The 16,796-nt window shown below is 38.1% G+C and overlaps 3 protein-coding genes across 3 annotated transcripts; 2 read left to right on the forward strand and 1 right to left on the reverse strand.

Moving 5' to 3' along the window:
- On the forward strand, window positions 1-1,446 carry LOC141904580 (serine/threonine-protein kinase SBK1-like). The gene has a single exon (XM_074793190.1). The coding sequence runs from the start codon at window positions 1-3 to the stop codon at window positions 1,039-1,041; it is 1,041 nt and encodes a 346-aa protein (XP_074649291.1). The 3' UTR covers window positions 1,042-1,446.
- Window positions 1,447-5,636: 4,190 nt separating this feature from the next.
- Window positions 5,637-13,984, forward strand: LOC141903585 (thioredoxin domain-containing protein 15-like). The gene is made up of 4 exons (XM_074791772.1): window positions 5,637-5,707; window positions 6,428-7,127; window positions 8,457-8,587; window positions 12,840-13,984. The coding sequence occupies exons 1-4, from the start codon at window positions 5,641-5,643 to the stop codon at window positions 13,052-13,054; spliced, it is 1,113 nt and encodes a 370-aa protein (XP_074647873.1). The 5' UTR covers window positions 5,637-5,640; the 3' UTR covers window positions 13,055-13,984.
- Window positions 8,800-10,380, reverse strand: LOC141903586 (uncharacterized). The gene is made up of 2 exons (XM_074791773.1): window positions 9,853-10,380; window positions 8,800-9,773 (listed from the first exon to the last, which is right to left on the reverse strand). The coding sequence occupies exons 1-2, from the start codon at window positions 9,981-9,983 to the stop codon at window positions 9,263-9,265; spliced, it is 642 nt and encodes a 213-aa protein (XP_074647874.1). The 5' UTR covers window positions 9,984-10,380; the 3' UTR covers window positions 8,800-9,262.
- Window positions 13,985-16,796: the final 2,812 nt, after the last annotated feature.

Genomic DNA, 16,796 nt, shown 5'->3' on the forward strand with positions numbered 1-16,796 from the left:
ATGTCGCTGAGTAGTAACTCAACTCCGCGGAGCAGCATATCCGATACACTGCAACAAATACACATCGATGATCATTACGATATGATACGTGATTTAGGGAATGGAACATACGGAAAGGTTGTCCTATGCGTGTGTAAAGAAACCGGTACGGAAGTGGCGCTGAAAATGTTGCCGAAAGCTACTGTCTCTTTGACGGATTTCCAGCGTGAGTTCACATACAGTTATTACTTGTCTCCGCATAACGCCATTGTAAATACTTATGATGTACTGTTTGAAACGTGCGAACATTACGTTTTTGCGCAAGAAAAAGCACCAATCGGCGATTTGTTTGACGTTATCCCTCCAAAAACTGGCCTACCGGAAGTGATCGTAAAAAACGTTCTAAGACAGTTGGTGTCGGCGTTAGATTTCATGCACAGTAAATCACTGGTGCATAGAGATATCAAACCTGAAAACATTCTCGTTTTCGACAAAGATTGCAGTAAAATAAAACTGATGGATTTCGGTTTGACGCGAAAATCGGGAATTATGGTGAAAAAGTCCGGTGCTTGTATCCCATACACACCACCTGAGGTTTGCGAGGCCGTACGAAATGAACGATATTGTATCGAACCTACTCTCGATGTTTGGTCGACGGGGGTTCTTATGTTTTGCGCCCTGACGGGGAACTTTCCTTGGGAACGCGCCGATCAAAATGATTCGTATTTCGTCGAATTTCACACGTGGCAAAAACGCAAAACCGTAAAAATTCCAATCCAATGGAAACAATTCTCGTTACGACTGCTCAGACTATTCCGTCGAATGTTAGAATCGAAAGTGGAAAAACGCTGCTCAATACTCGAAGTGAATAAATATCTGGACGATTCGTGGACTCATCATTCAAAAGCTCAAAGTGTCGAAGACCTAGAAGATTTCATCGTACACGAAAAGATATCAAAAAATGAACTTTCGGTCACTCTGAAGTCGTTTGGGGTGAAGACGAAGTTAAGTCCACGTATTCGCGAGCAAAGGGTGGAAGAATGGCTATTTTCGAAATCATAAATAACTATAAGTTATAAATTGTAAGATTGAATTCTTGAACTTTGACGTTGATTGCAAAAAGAGAGGATATTCGATGTTGGTGTTTTGACATTCCGGCCAAGCTGAAAATGTGATAGACTTTTTTACTGAAAGTGCGGACCATGACGAAGGGTCAGACTTTTTCGGGTTATTCGGGGAATAACTGAATGGGAAATTTTGAAATGTATCTGAAATCATGTGCTATTTTTCTATGTTTTATATGTGTTGCTTTAGAATATTTGAAAAGAAATACAAAACGTGATAGATTTAAATGATTTTTGTAAGCTAATAATCGCGGGAAAATTCTAAATTGCCAATATTTGTTAAGATCGTCTTTGATAGAAATGGATTGTTGTTAGAATCAATGTTTCCCATTTCAATTGATATTCAATTGGAAAATAATCGTATTTTTGTCGATCGCATGAAATATTCGTGTTTGATTCAATGTCTATCAATGAATTGTATAAAGCTACTGATACATTCGATAGCGTACTAACTACAGATTATATTTTCCTAGAACTAAACAAAAATGATGTCATTCATTTAATACGTTGTAATGAAATATTTATTATGGTATCATACATTTTTGAAAATATATAGTTATACTTAGTATTATAATATATGAGTTTCTGCTTCTCGAAAAGTCGTATTCGTCATATAAGGACAAAGCGTTTAGTCGATATTTTCCGTGGTATTTGCAAATATCGACGGATCTTTCTTCTCACTCAGAATTTGTCATCATACCCTGTAAGGTAATGTATTCTGCCTTAATCGTACTAATAGTATAGGTTTTCTCGCTGAATATGGAATTTGCTACCACGACAACGAGAGAGTAGGATACAGATTAAATTTAGAACTCCTCGTTCGTTGAAATGTCAACTAGCGACAGTTCAGTGAATAATCAATTTATCAATCGGTCGATAAACCTCTAGCTCTTACGCGTTGGACAAATCTTAGTTGTATAAATCTATATGCATCATGTGAATAGTCTACGGAAGTTTACTTCGTGTTAACAGTGAGCCATCGATTAGTCGCACGAAGAGTCACGGGTGACGTCCATATTGTCTAAATTTAGATTTATTGTAATGAAAATCGAAGCTTTCGATATTATCATCCCCACCGTTACTAAATGCATCGCTCTCGAAATTCTCACTCGTCATTCAATTGAATCGTCTATATTTAGATTTGCAGCGAATATGACTAACCAAATCACCGCTAACCGTGAAACTCAAAAATGTGTCTTAATGATACTAACAACGCAGGTGGTTTTCTTGAAATGTCAAAGGTATTTTGATGTGTTTTCGTAGCGGTTGACGTAAAAGCGGGCATGTTTGAGGATTATTCGTCTCACGATGAATGTAAGGGGATCGCTTTCATAGGGAGTCATAAATTACCAAGATCTTCCCAGGAACATCACTGATTTTTCAAGGCGCCCATCGAATATTGTCCAGCCACTGAAACATCGCCGAAACATCACTGAAACATCAAATATCATTTACAGCAATGGATATGGATGCAAAATACAGAGAATTAGATTTTGAGGAGCATGTAGAAACTAAGAAATAGTTCATGTAAAATATGTCCCTCGAAAAGAAAAAAGTGAAGGAGTGAAGAGAAAGAGATGTATCTGAGTCTCAGAGTCGACCCTCAAAAACCCTCAAAACCACTATTGAATTTTGAATATTTTTACTGAAAACTTTCCTCTTTGACTTTTTGTGAAAACGATGTTTTATATATGTTGCCGCCGTTGCCTTGGTTTCTGATTATTGCTTGAATACATTTGATTTAATTTATTTGATGATTATCATGGTACAAATATAAATACAGAATTGTTACAAAATGTATACGTATAACGCATGGCAATCATCAGGACCTCGGAAATAATAATGTGATTGTCAAGCCGAGGCCCTGGAGCAGATAACAAATGCAATTATGAAAAGAAGGAACATTGAGAATGATGGAATGATACTATTTGGATGATGGGAAGATGAAAAATTCTATGTTATAGCATAGCATAAACGAGTCATGGGATTAATTGATGGTAGACCGTTATTGATTAACGGGATAATTTGAGTAGAATAGAAAAGTCCTCCCATCTCAACGAATGAGATATAATCCCTGAAAAGATAAGCATTTCTGCATATAATAAATTTCTACACATTTATAGTACATCTTCAACCTGAATTTCAATTGCGCTTTTATGATGCATCCAATGCATGTTACAGAAATGGATATATTTCCTTTGCTCGCTGTGTTCCCTCCAGGTACTCACATTTGGCCTGGCCGAAAATAGAGGAACATCTCCCTCGTATCGATTTATGAGCTGTCTATTGCGTACACGCGTATCAATTTTCACGAAGTGTCGAATGTATATATCTGGTTACTAATCTAAACTCGTCATCAGTATTCTATTAATAGCGTGAAAACGGGTTAGTGCATTATGTACGCCCGTTGAAAATGTCGCAGGAAGACAGGCAGTTGTTAGCATAATTCTCACTTACATGCCTTCATAGTGGGTATTGACGTAATAAATAAATCATTCTTGTTCTGAACTTTTGCTTAACCGTTATGAAACATCTCATAAAAACTTTTATCATGCGTGACTGTTCCGCTGTAATTTTTCACGGATTGATTCCAGGAATCGAGGGCATTTTTTTCATAATTACATTCAAGTACTGCTGGTCCTTGCAATTTGAAATTGAATTTCCGATCGGAAATTACTCGTAAAATGGCACCCGCTGTATAAGGCTGAATGGAAGCGAAAAGCAGCATGGTCTAATGAAGCTCGGCTGTCATCTGGTATGGTCTCGTTTGGTTACCTCCTATCGTTAATGATGGCAGTTATGATCCACTCTGTGTCGGCAGCAGATACAGATGACTATCATCGATTTTGATGTTTCCAGGAATATTGTCTGCAATCACCATCTTATTCATCTTGTCACGAATTCCTCTCATCGGTCATACCATAGACGTGTAGATCCCCCGTAACGTCGCCGACTTTCTTTCAACTATGGATCGACATCAACACAATTGAAACACCGAGCGGCTCCTCATCCGATGAGTCTGAATCCACAGCCCTGATGTTGCCATCCACATCACAGTACAATCGGGGACACTATGAAGTTTCTGGAAACAACGGATATTATAGAAACCACTGATATTTTTCAACCACAAGAAATAACGCATTCCATAGAAACTGAGACAAAACCATGAGACTTGAATAGGATATTATTTATCGGTACCCTCATTAAAACAATTTAGAGAGGTGCGTTGAGGCTGTCTTAATATAGGCCAATTCTTTGATGGCAAATAATGATATACTATGAGAACTATTAATATATACTGGTGGTTTGCATTGTCTTAGACATCGTCTTTTCAAAATAACTAATCAAATACAAGTGTCTGTAATCAGTTACAGGTTTCACTAGCCTACGCCTATTCGTAACAATAGTCGCAAATGAATTATGAACGAAAATTAAATGTGTGGGTGGCTAAAATGTCCTTTTCATTCATAAACCACACCTGTTGCACGTGTAGGAAATTCCATGTGACCATAAATTACGATCGGAGACAAGATACATGGCTTTCTTACACTATTATCTGAATGATAGTTCCCTCTTGGATTAATCATTTGACTTATCATGGTCTGTGTAATTAGTCGGTCTATGGTCATGGTACGTATCTCAGAAACACCAATATGATTTTGTTTACTTCGCCGGTTATGGGCAAATCATATATTCATGGGAAGATAAAACATCTGGGAGCATCTCCCAACCTTTCGTCACCTAATTTTTCTCAAAACCGCTGCAGACCATTGTTCCCAGCCGGTCGAATTACAGACTATAAATATCAGATTGACACTTGATTACATTGCGGGGGCCGGATGATGAGATTCCTGAGCGAGTCACCCGTCATCAGCGAAAGTATGGCACAAGAATCGATAGAATAAGCGGTAGTGCTTCTGCTTAAGTACGGGGTAGTTGCTTTTTGCAAAACACGGGCGGCGATTTATTTCCTTTCCGATGGCCGTAACACGTGGAAGACAAACATCTCTTCGCAGGAAGAACTTCACACTCATTTGCACCGATTTGCAATGGCGTTGGTACCTGGCCCACCAGCCTGTCACGACTCCCGAGTAACTGCCTTCCAAAATTTGAAATCGCACGACGACCACGGTGTCATACTCGGCGACGTGCATTCTACCGGTTGCGCGATAAGATCAGCATAAAACTCTTCTTGGGCGTTTTCTAGACTAGAGACATTCTGGAGGCCCAAACGTGCTGTTTTTCTCCAACTAACTGTGACCACCATAAAGAGAATAATGAAACAAGATATAAAGTCCGAGAACTATTCCTGACTTGAAGAGACTATTAGAATATAGCCGAAACATCGAATAAACTCATAGTCCAATGCCGGACTCAAAATTGGTTATTATTTGCGGGATTTCTCTCAGGAGAATGCTACCGCCGCGACAGAAACCGATGCACCGGTTTTTACTGAATAAAGTTTGGCTTGAATTTAATTGACGTGCGAATCCGTCCGGTGCTGCCCTCTTTCTAATAAAGGAAAACCAAAGCAAAGATGGCGGCCTCCATCGAAAATAAATCGGCGCTGAAAATGTACACGTTGATCATCATATTTTTCACTTGTAGGTCTTAATGTGTCAGTTTGACAGTAAAATAGATACATTATCTGAAGAGGCTCCTCTTATATTTACGACCTTAACCTGTTACGGTTGTCAGGGTTAAAAAAGGACCTCGCTCGGGACACACCAAAAATTCATTCGTTCATATTCACTTCAAACATGATTCAGTCACAGCCTACACGGGGGCTCGTTTTGGAAGTTTGGGGTAAACTGTAGCTTAGATCATCCAGTATCCATGGTACTTTCTTTTTGTATGTAGAGTACCAGGGATACTGGATGGTCTAAATTACAGTTCACCCCCAACCAAAAACTTCAAATACAAGTAACAAGCCTTACTACGATGTTGACATAGTGGATGAGTGATACCAGTATCCCTGTAGCTGTGTATAAAAAAGGAGCTAACTAAATCGAATACTGTAAATTACCTACGAAATTCAATTGACTGCAATTAAAATCACCCTGAGGCCCAAGGCAAATGATCCAACGTACGTTGTAACTTACACGGTTATGTTCTTGTTCGTTTCAGGCATTAATCCCCACAAACTATACACCGTCCAATGCACAACAGTCTTATCTATCAACTCGATGATGATTCCCAGATATTCCTGACCTAACCACATTATTCGTGCACTATATTTGACTTATACCTGACTAAGGTCTGACAACCTCTAATACGGCATAATATCCACTTCTTAATGACGACCACGTTTTTTCTATTTTTAGTTACGTGTACAGTTATCACTTTTGGAGAGAAACCATCGACGTTATTGAGTGAAACTCTTGAAATTAATGAAAAAGATACGGTTAATGATAGACCTATAACAGATTTTGATGAAGGCAAGGAAAATGTTGCGGGGCAAGTTACAGAAAACTCAGACGATTCATCGACGACACAAGAGACTGACGATGATGAAGAAGAGGAGAATACATCGAGTACATTCCAACAATCATTACATCAACTTACAAAAATAGCGTTAGACAATTTGAATTCTTACAAGGAATATCTTTTCGAATTGTTACAAGAACTGCAAAATACGACCGCGTCAGAAAACAACAGTTCGCGTCCGGGAGTCGAAACCGCGTCGCAGGAGAAACCCGTTTCTAACGCGACTAGCGTCAATTCCACCGAAGCCGTCAATAATTTAACGTACACGAAAAGAAACGAAAAACAAAGACGCATCGTGTGTCACGCGAGAAATCTGACGAACGCCGTCAATCGAACGATAGCTGTACGCGTCGTCAATAGTACGGTTTTACAGGAAAAACTTCAACTTAAGAATGAAACGGCCGGTAATTGTTTTCTGGTGATGTTTTACGCGCCGTGGTGTATATTCTGCGCCCGAACGGCTCCAGCTTATAACGCATTAGCGCGGAGCTTTCCACAAATGGAACTGTTTGCGATCGATGCTTTTTATTTCAGCAGGTGAGTGTCGGGGCAGGTGATTAATGAATTGGGGTTTAATCTTGATTTTCATGCTTTTAAGTCTTTTTTAGTAATTTCATTTACTTCCTGAATAATTTATATCAATAAATATCAGATTTACAAAATGAATATTGAATATAGAATTAGTTTGTTTTACGCATGAATATATGACACCTCCATGTGAATGTTATGCTCGGCTGCGCGGTTGATGCTGCAGGGTTGGGAGGATGAGCCATCGTTGTCCATCCGTCCGGCGTCAACTTTATTCGTGTCACATTTTTTCTCCTTAACCATATTTCCATGAAACCTGGTACACTTTTTCGCCTTGCTACCCCATCCTTATGAAGTTTTTGATCGATTGTCTTGAATCCATATTACTAAGCATTTATATAATTTTCAATCACTGCTAGTCGTACAATTTTCGTGCAATCTTTGTACTGCCAGCAACCAATTCCAGCGGATCCGAGAGGCTGTTAATGTGCATGAATAATTGTAGTAGTTATCGAAAAAAGAAAAGGTTAAAATGGTTTTGAATATTTTTCCCATCTTGGCTCATTTGTTCATGGAGCGTTGTTCTATAGGCTATCTGGACTGCAATTCATCTTAATTAGCTATAATTGAATCATGTGGAAACGTGATATTTCAGCACATTTAATCATTACATGGCACGTGTAAGGTCGCGAATTGTGTAATTCTCGCAAATAGAAATATAACCTTCTTAGTCACGTAGAGAGGAAGTGACATCTATCCATCAGAATCAAAACTACTGTACTTGTATCAGGATAATGATCAGTGTATCATTAGAGGATAGAATAATGCCAGGGGACATACTGTATTTGTATCAGGATAATGATCAGGGTCCAGTTCCACAGTTCCGCGTTAAAATTTGACTCATTGAAAATGAACTAACTCAGAGTTAACTCTAACTCACAACTGTGGAACTGGGTCCAGTGTATCATTAGAGAATAGAATAATGCCAGGGGACTTCGTGGGTCAATGATGACTTGTGCCACCAAGATATCCGGCTAGATGAGTCTGAATGCACACTAGCGACACCTGGGGATCAAAGAGGAATCCTCGGTTTCTACAGTTAAGCAGATACCCTATTGGTTTTTCTGTCAGACGATTAATAGAAATAAAATCAATGACCGCTAGGAAGGGGTATTTGTTGAGATATCTTCTGGCCCTACAACGTCCTACAGAAAATAATACATGTGTACAATGAAATAAGTTGCCACTTGGATTGTATTGTTAAGTTTGGTGTCTGTATTTTTTCTGTTGAAATGAATGAATGATTCAATTCGATTTATTTTTGGTATGTTATTTCAGTTTGAATGCTCGATTCGGTACGATCGCTGTTCCAAACATCTTACTATTTAGCAACGGTAGACCTGTCAGTAGATTTAACGGCACTGAACGTAGTTTAGCCACTCTCATCTCGTATGTGGCTAATGTTACCGGTAAGTTCGACCACTGCTATTTTACCTTTTTTTATCAAGTTCTGTTAGCGGATGTCTGGATTTTGGATAACATTTGATTCGTAAAAGATGAATATATGGATATGATAATATAGTTTAAGTAACGCCTATGTAACTTAAGAGTCTTTGCATTTATTTAAATTTCTCGAAATACTGACACATGACAAGTTACAAAAAACAAATAGTTGGCTACATTAAGAAACATATCCTCACGACTTAAACACAGAAAATGTTATTACTATCTATTCTATGTGTGGTCAGTATTGATTTATTGCTGAAACGATTGTAATTCAACTCGAATACAATCACATCGAAGCGAACAGTCTTATTGAATGTTATGTGAACACTGGATTTACTCCTTGTAGAATTAATTGATTCTTCAAGATGTTGAATATCGTCGTGTATGTCGGCGTCATCACGACGCGTACGTCTTCTGCCCCGTGCCAGTTCGTGCCTGCTGACCAAAAATGTCGGACCAGGCCCGCAATTTTAGCATGGGTAAAATTATTTTGTTACTAACTGGTTCTTGGAGTGACTCACCCATTTTGCCTCAGCAGCATGACCGCTATGTAGTAACGAGTGAGTGATTAACTTGTGAATTAAGGCAGAATATACTCTGTTGCGGGCCGATTTGATCTGGACCATATAGTCTCCGTTTTAATGCCTCTTCGGGCCGGTATTTCGCGATTCGGGACTCGCTCGATATTTCGCTCCGTCCCATAATTTGACCCGTTGCTGCCGAGATCTCGCAACATTGCCCGATACTCTTTGCGCGCCGGCGAAATTTTCGTTAGATCTCAGTTGACTTCGCGCGTTCCCGTAGGCGATCTCCGCTCGTCGCATGAACAACTCATTTCTCGATCTCAAAGCGTTTAAATTTATCGAAACAATCGGCAGTTGATATTGCATCGGTTTCTGATAATAATCGATTGGTGGTCGCGGCGCCTGATACGTCGCCATACCTTCCATACGTTCGTTTATCGCATCCAAATCACCAACAACTTTCAAACTTTCCTCGATACTCAAAGGTTTTATGAAATGACGGGAATATTTGAGTTTAGCGATCGCTGCGGCGCTTTCTGGCGGTCTCTGAATTCGTTTTATTTCGTCGATTTCGCCGAATGTTTGAAGGTTACTCACCAGCGCGTAGAAGAACGTTACCACAACGCTCAAACATAAAAGTGTGAACACTTTAACTTTGAATCTCATGACACGTTTTCAAGCCATTTTTTATATCGAGAACTCACTCGGTTTTACGTACGAGTTTAATCTTCTCAACTATTCTCCGTCGTCTTGAAATCCTGCTAGTTTTAGTCTCAATATGTTGTAATTCCTGAGCTGTCTGAACCACCACGACTCCTACTGTTGTCATTTTCATACATTTTGTTGCGGTTGCGGTGAAATCATCATCATCATCATCATTTTTCGTAAACACAACTCAAGTCGTCGGAGGCTGCTGTAAGTTCCTCGTCTAGCCGCGTAACATCCCACTAACAAATCAACTGAATGAATGAATGGTGGCTGTCCTGCTGTAAAATTTATGAACTAGCAAGTGCACTACACCATTAATCAGTTTCTCAAGCACATTTACTTTCCCCGATGGATCATTAAGTCACTCGTCATAAGGAGATATTCGACTGTAGTTTTTCAAGGTTTCGTCATTTTCTGTGTTGTTTTTTCGGTATGTCTCGTTCGGCTGTCAATACGGAAGTGTATGTTTGTGTAGACGCAGATATATGGAGTTTGCGTGTTCTACCAGCGATGAAACATACTTCCAGAGGTCCATAAACTAACGCCGTCTCTGCCAACTGCCTTTAACTTCGTTCATCTGTTTTTTATTTTCGACCGAAACTTCATTGAAAATGCGATTTTATTTCATCGGTTAAAGGACGTATAGAATACTAAAATGAAGTGTAGAGTAGATCCCGGCATCTCCCTCTTCAGAAATAAACCAAGTGAACACGTACTCGATATTTGTTCATACTCAACAGCTCTCGACTTAGTTCGCGAACGAGGGAATGATTCAGCTGCTGATTTCCTAGACAGAAAAAAAACGAGGATGACAAAGAATTTGTGACAGGTCTCTTGTTAGGATCGTAATCCGTAGGTGTCACCAGCGCGAGTAATCAGTCTGTTACTTTTAAATCTTAAACCATATCCAATATGGAGGAAAAATATTAAGGACATTTGAGCAATTTAAATTGTCCTGGTACTTTCTTGAACTGCTTGAGGGCCTCCTTGAACAATACATATATCGTAGTGTTTCGACGAAAAAGGCTCCAGAGCCTTCAAAAGCCATTCATAGTATTACTAATATATTATATATGTAAAACATAAAGCCTCTCCACTTGGATTCTAGATGTCGATGACAAAATAGAAAACATCCAGGATTATCACCCCGCGGAGTTAAAAATTTGAGATGAACCAGCAAACATTAGAATAAACAGTTACACAACTATCAGGCGGAAGTAAAACTTTTTAAAAAGTAAACTTTAGTTTCATTTGCTTTACACAAATAGTGGGAAAATGTCAGCTCGGCCATCGGAATATTTACAGCTGTCTCGTTATTGTTGTTTTAGGTGTTTTATTAATGCGGAAAAACATTTAACATTCGTTACTTTCATCGTGAAAATCTGTGACATTTTCTCTCCTATTATTATTCATTTGCTCTTTCGACAAATTGCTTTCATCTAGATTTTCATGTCTAAGATAATTGAGAATAATTAGTGTGAAAAGATCATCAAGCAATTAAATCGGAAAAACCCGCTTGATTAGATAAATTTTTGATTTTCGTATGGGAATGTATGTGTACTGTGAGTGTGCGGGTATGATCGCGTTGTGGGCGTGTTTTGACATTTCGCTCTACGACTGTAAATGTCATGCTTTCGTATTCGTTATTCATTTTCTATCGCTACAGAAAATGATGTCATTTCTATCGGTGAATGATAGTCTCTCGTACGACTGACATTAAACGTCGCGATGAGACGTGGATAAAACCATTGATTTCCGGAGAGGAGGAGACGTCGATATATTTCTACTATTTCATCTCGATGGGCGACTGCTTTTGTCGACCGCGTCTGTTTAACCTACCGCCATGAGACGTTTCATTTGTGTGTAGGCCGCAGAATTATTTTCATAAAACACTTACCACGCAGTAGATTAAACCCAATTTCATTAAAATGAAAAAACTGAAGCACCCACTCGTATTTTCTGGTGGTAAATGATACAATATGCTTCATTGACGGGGATTGGAAATCGTTTTTGATTCATGCGGAAATTCTAGTCTAATTGGCGATTGCTTGTCAACTGATGATTAGTTTGAAATGATAAATGCTGTATAGTAAGCCTTCAGATCTTACATTAACTGATTGCTCAAAATATATCTCCTGTCAAACGTTATACGATATACTTGGAATATCCGATATCATGGGAAAATACAACTCAAGCAATACTAAGTCCTCTGGAGAATTCTGGTGGATGAGGTTTTTACCCGAGGCCGAAATGAATGACTTAAATCTGGTTGCTACTCTGATTTTCATGGCAAAATTTGTTCTCGGTATTATTCAATGTACTAAGAACGTTTACAGCTAACGTAGTCTGTTTACTGTACGAAATCACTACCACCATACAAAAACCACTTATTCCGAAAAAATATCCATTTCATCGTAACAAGGGATTAAAAAATATCTAAGGCAAATATTTTGTATTTCTAGTGTTATGTAGTTCTCACTTGATTCAGACATAAGACAAACACTTGTATAATACGTATACAATTCCAACACTGTTGCAAAACATTTCATCTGTAATGCTGGAAAATATTTTCTAGTCTGGCACCTTATTTCAATCAATACTTGGGCAGCCAGATCTCCGTCGTAGTGGCTATTTACAGGCTGCTGGGTTCCCCTTTTTGTGACGACAGACCGTTAAAATCTGTAAACTTGGCACTCATCCTCTCGGAAATTGCATCTTCTTCCAGTATATTCCTCAGAGATTTTTCGAAAAAAGGCCAAGGGGAACCCCACTCGCAGCCTTTGGGCATAGCTGCTTGATTGAGCGAAGAAATGCCAAATTTCCATAGGTCTACCCCTGAAATGTGATAAATCTATTCTATGGGCTTATCTCGGGAATGTTCTGTCTCAAAAATGGTTTTACCTGTGAACATGTCTCTAGATTGTTTTTATACTCATATTTTGACATTCGTGGATATTTTAAATTTTCTATCTCCTATTTTCAGGTTTTAACGCGTCGGAAGTGAATATTACAGAAGCCGACTACATCGGACCATTGTCATCGGTACCAACGGAGGACACGAACTATTTACTCATTTTATCGTGGGCGTTTGTCATAGCGTTTAGTTCAATTATGATTGCGAAGTCAAATTCTGGGATGCAACTGTGGCACAAAGTGCAATTATTGTGGCAAGAACATCAACACCAGCATGTCGATTGATGAATAGCTCATTACTTCGAAAAAAATCTTCTCAGATCTCCTCCGCATTGGCTCTAAATAACTTTAAAAGCAACCATTGATCTTTAAAAATGTGATGGTTTTAATGACGATGTGTCGTATTCTGAGAAAGCTATAAGCGCCATCGCGAAGGTTTCGTGTAAGCGAGCTTACCATGGCAACTGTTTAGAATGCAATTTAGCAAACTGCTGTCAAGTTAGTAAGCTCCAATTCGGATCATTCATCCGATTTATGTCAAAATCTGAATCAAATTCTCCGATGTAATTTGTATATGAATAATTAATGACATTGTATAAACGTATGATTCTGGGTGTATGCGTATAACCAATAATCCATGGACTGGCTGAATCTGTCGTGGCATTTTTTATGGGAAAGATATCTTTTGTCATGCCAAGTCGGATATCTGTTCGCCAAGAGTGTACACTGTGTACATGTATTAAGATATATGATTTCGTATCAAGATTTTACATCAAAGTAAATATTGTTGTAAGAATTTTTAATGTTTAACCTGTGAATATATTTCTTTTTAAGAAACGCTGCATACAGAAAATACGCAGTAGTAAAGATAGAGAGATAGGAAAGAGCTATTTTCACAGCTGAAAGGTTTTCTAATAAAATGCAGATTGTAACTTGTTGTATGAGTCTTCAGTTTCTCCAGTACTTCGTGAGCTAAACTTCCCACATCCCCTAATATTTTCTTTGCTCTGAAAACATTCAGCTGTCGTCATGTGCGTTAGCTTGGAATGCTTTTAGCTGCCTTAAATCTTATTAATACTGATCTCAAAGTTCTCAACTTAGGAAGCAAAGAATTACAGTATTTCACCTATCTGTTGTAATATCAGTTAGTTTAGTTGTACTGAAGTCACTGATTACAAGCTACTTCGAATTGTTATCGAGATTGTAAATAATATAAATCACAAAAATAAATTATATAGTTGTTTTTTTTTCATAAATTGTTGATTTCATAATTTTCTGGTTTTTTTTTTCGTGCGAGACTTTGATCTAGGCTGTGCACTGGCTGGAACAAAATAGACTTGGCTTCAAATCCCTGGTGAATTAACATATCCTAGTACACGGATGGAAATTTATAGGTTGATGAAGGAACTGTGCAAACTACTATATTAGTAGAATATTGATTGATTTATCAAATGGCTAAAGCCTTTGAGAATAAAGTTCAATTCGCTATAAATTCTTCCTGTGGCATGTGAGACCTCAATCGTCGGCCGCTTATACATTCGCTAATAAAAGACTTCTATGGATAGTTTGAAAATCGTTTTAAAAAGCAGATTTCTCTTAAATAAAGCTTTATAAGTGTTGAATGGTGAATGAAATTTGATTTAGAAAAGTATGAATATTCCTTACATGCCACAGTAGAACTGCGAAGCCCTGTTAGATCTCAGCCGTTCAGTGCTGCCCCTATCAATAACGATAGCGGAATTTCTCTGAACTAAAATCGTCGAAGATGTTACGCGAGTATTATGTTAGTTCACGTTTTATCCGCTATCGTTATACCGAGGGGCAGCACTAGACGGTCGAGATCTGACCAGGCTATTTCACTGAAGCGCCTCGTGCTTTAATGAAATTATTCCGTTTGTTAATTAAGACTTTGAAAATATCCTAAATAGAAATGATTCTCAATCTTTTTCGTATATTTTTGATTTTCGTTAAGAGGGAAAAAATTAAATCATTAAATCACCAAAGGTGTCAATTTATGGCGCAGTTCTACATGTCGATCATGGATTCAACTAATTTTTCCGCAAAAGTTCTGAAAAGTGCTTATACTTTTGCTTAAGCCTTACTACTACGTACCACATGCAATATACAATTAACATGAATCAATATGCCTTTGATGTCTACCAGTAAAACTCCGCTCGCCGAGTCGGATTCGATGAACTTGGATAAATTCAAACACTCGCACAGATCTATGTTCGTTGAAATATTTCTGTGACACTCTTTATGAAAACATGATATCCATCTCGTTTATCACTCATCAATTTGGACACATTTTTACGGTCCCAAAATGTCCATCTTGAGCGGAGTCAATTAACTGTATACATCGCGTAATTTACGTTGACAACTTAACGAAATCTAAGCCCTTATATTCGGATTAGCATTTAGAAGGATAAATCTCCAAGACAGGAAATTCGCAATTAGGCCGAGTAGCATCCATGCATCTAATCCTGATATAACGGGAAAGAGAATTACTATTCAGGTATTAGAAGGTAATTTGTTTTGACCACCAGGAATTGTTGTTCGCTTTGACGCAGATACCTTTTCAAAAGAAGCCCTTCATCAACGATATTGTTACATAATACACGTGTTTGTATTTAACAAATATACGGTGTAATTATTTCGGGATTAAGCAAAAGACAACGACAATTTACGATTCAACTTTTCTCAATGCCTCGGTGAACATTCTCCAATTACGCAGGATTAGAATATTTAATGCATTCGAATTAGACACACCACTATCCACTCGTCAAAGGAAACTAAGTGTAGGCTTTATCTTTCTTGGTTTAAGTGGGTCCCAAATCAATGACTTCTTTAGAAGTCCAAAACCTTCAGTTCAAACGTATTCTCTATCTGAATTTGGAATACGCAAACATCACCTTCAGACAAAGCAAGATTGATCCAGAAAAAAACCATAAAGTTCGGTAATCCTCTGATTTCATCATGTTGGATTCGATTTCTGTGAATAGTCATGAGATCACACTGACATTTCCTTGCAAAATTACGAACACATTAATCAACAAAATTTCATTCATTTCTTGAAGTATTAGCAGCTGCCGTCCTTGACGAATGTTAAAGTTCTATTGTAGGCTCTATTAAAGATCTTGAGATGCGCGACCAATACCGGAAAACGGGGATATATGGGGTAATAGATTATTGTCCATATTTACCACATGTTGAGAAAATTCTTTCACCGCGCCGGTCAATTTCTTCTCATCTCACTCTGCAATATAATCACCTGATACCAGATTATTGTGATGACCAAAGATCAAACAGCGACAATATTGATAGAGAGAGATATTTGAATAGATAATACGATAGTCATAATTGGTGCCAAATGAGAGATTTCCATTTACATCGACTGAATGCAACCGAATCCTTGTTGTGAAGGATCTACTGGTGCCCTCATGTAGTATTCAGAAATTATACTACATCGAATAATTTCCTGTATCAAATATCACCTTATAATGTAATACAATGTATCAATTGATACATTTCTCAAAATATCCAAAACGTCCCGAACTACACTGATTGGGATACAAATATTTTAATGAACAGCTGATATAGGCAAATTATTTCATTCAAAATTACTTCAATCGGGAAGTTTCCTTTTAAAAAAGCCAAACGTGAGTTTGTCAGACCCTGAGAATACGTAGATTATATATGTACTTTATGATGTCCTGATAATCGGGTTCAGAATACTTTCATATGTTATGGACGCAGTACATGACAAATCTAATTAACTATTCTATATCCATCGTATTAATTAACAGTTTTATGACGTCCTGCAATTGGCGTACTGCAAGTAACCATTATCTTGAGAGACTGAAGCATTAACGTAGTTACTGGACCCAGTCATGTTAGTCTACCAATTACGAAAAAGGTCAATGAGCAATAATCCCAGAGTCTGAAATATTCATCTGGGAAAATCCAGTGTGTTTGACTTCATTTCTCTCCTTCATGTCTCGCAGACTTTCTACGAGAAATGGGCTAA

This window comes from Tubulanus polymorphus, chromosome 4 (genome assembly GCF_964204645.1).
Source record: "Tubulanus polymorphus chromosome 4, tnTubPoly1.2, whole genome shotgun sequence".
Lineage (NCBI taxonomy): Eukaryota > Metazoa > Nemertea > Palaeonemertea > Tubulaniformes > Tubulanidae > Tubulanus > Tubulanus polymorphus.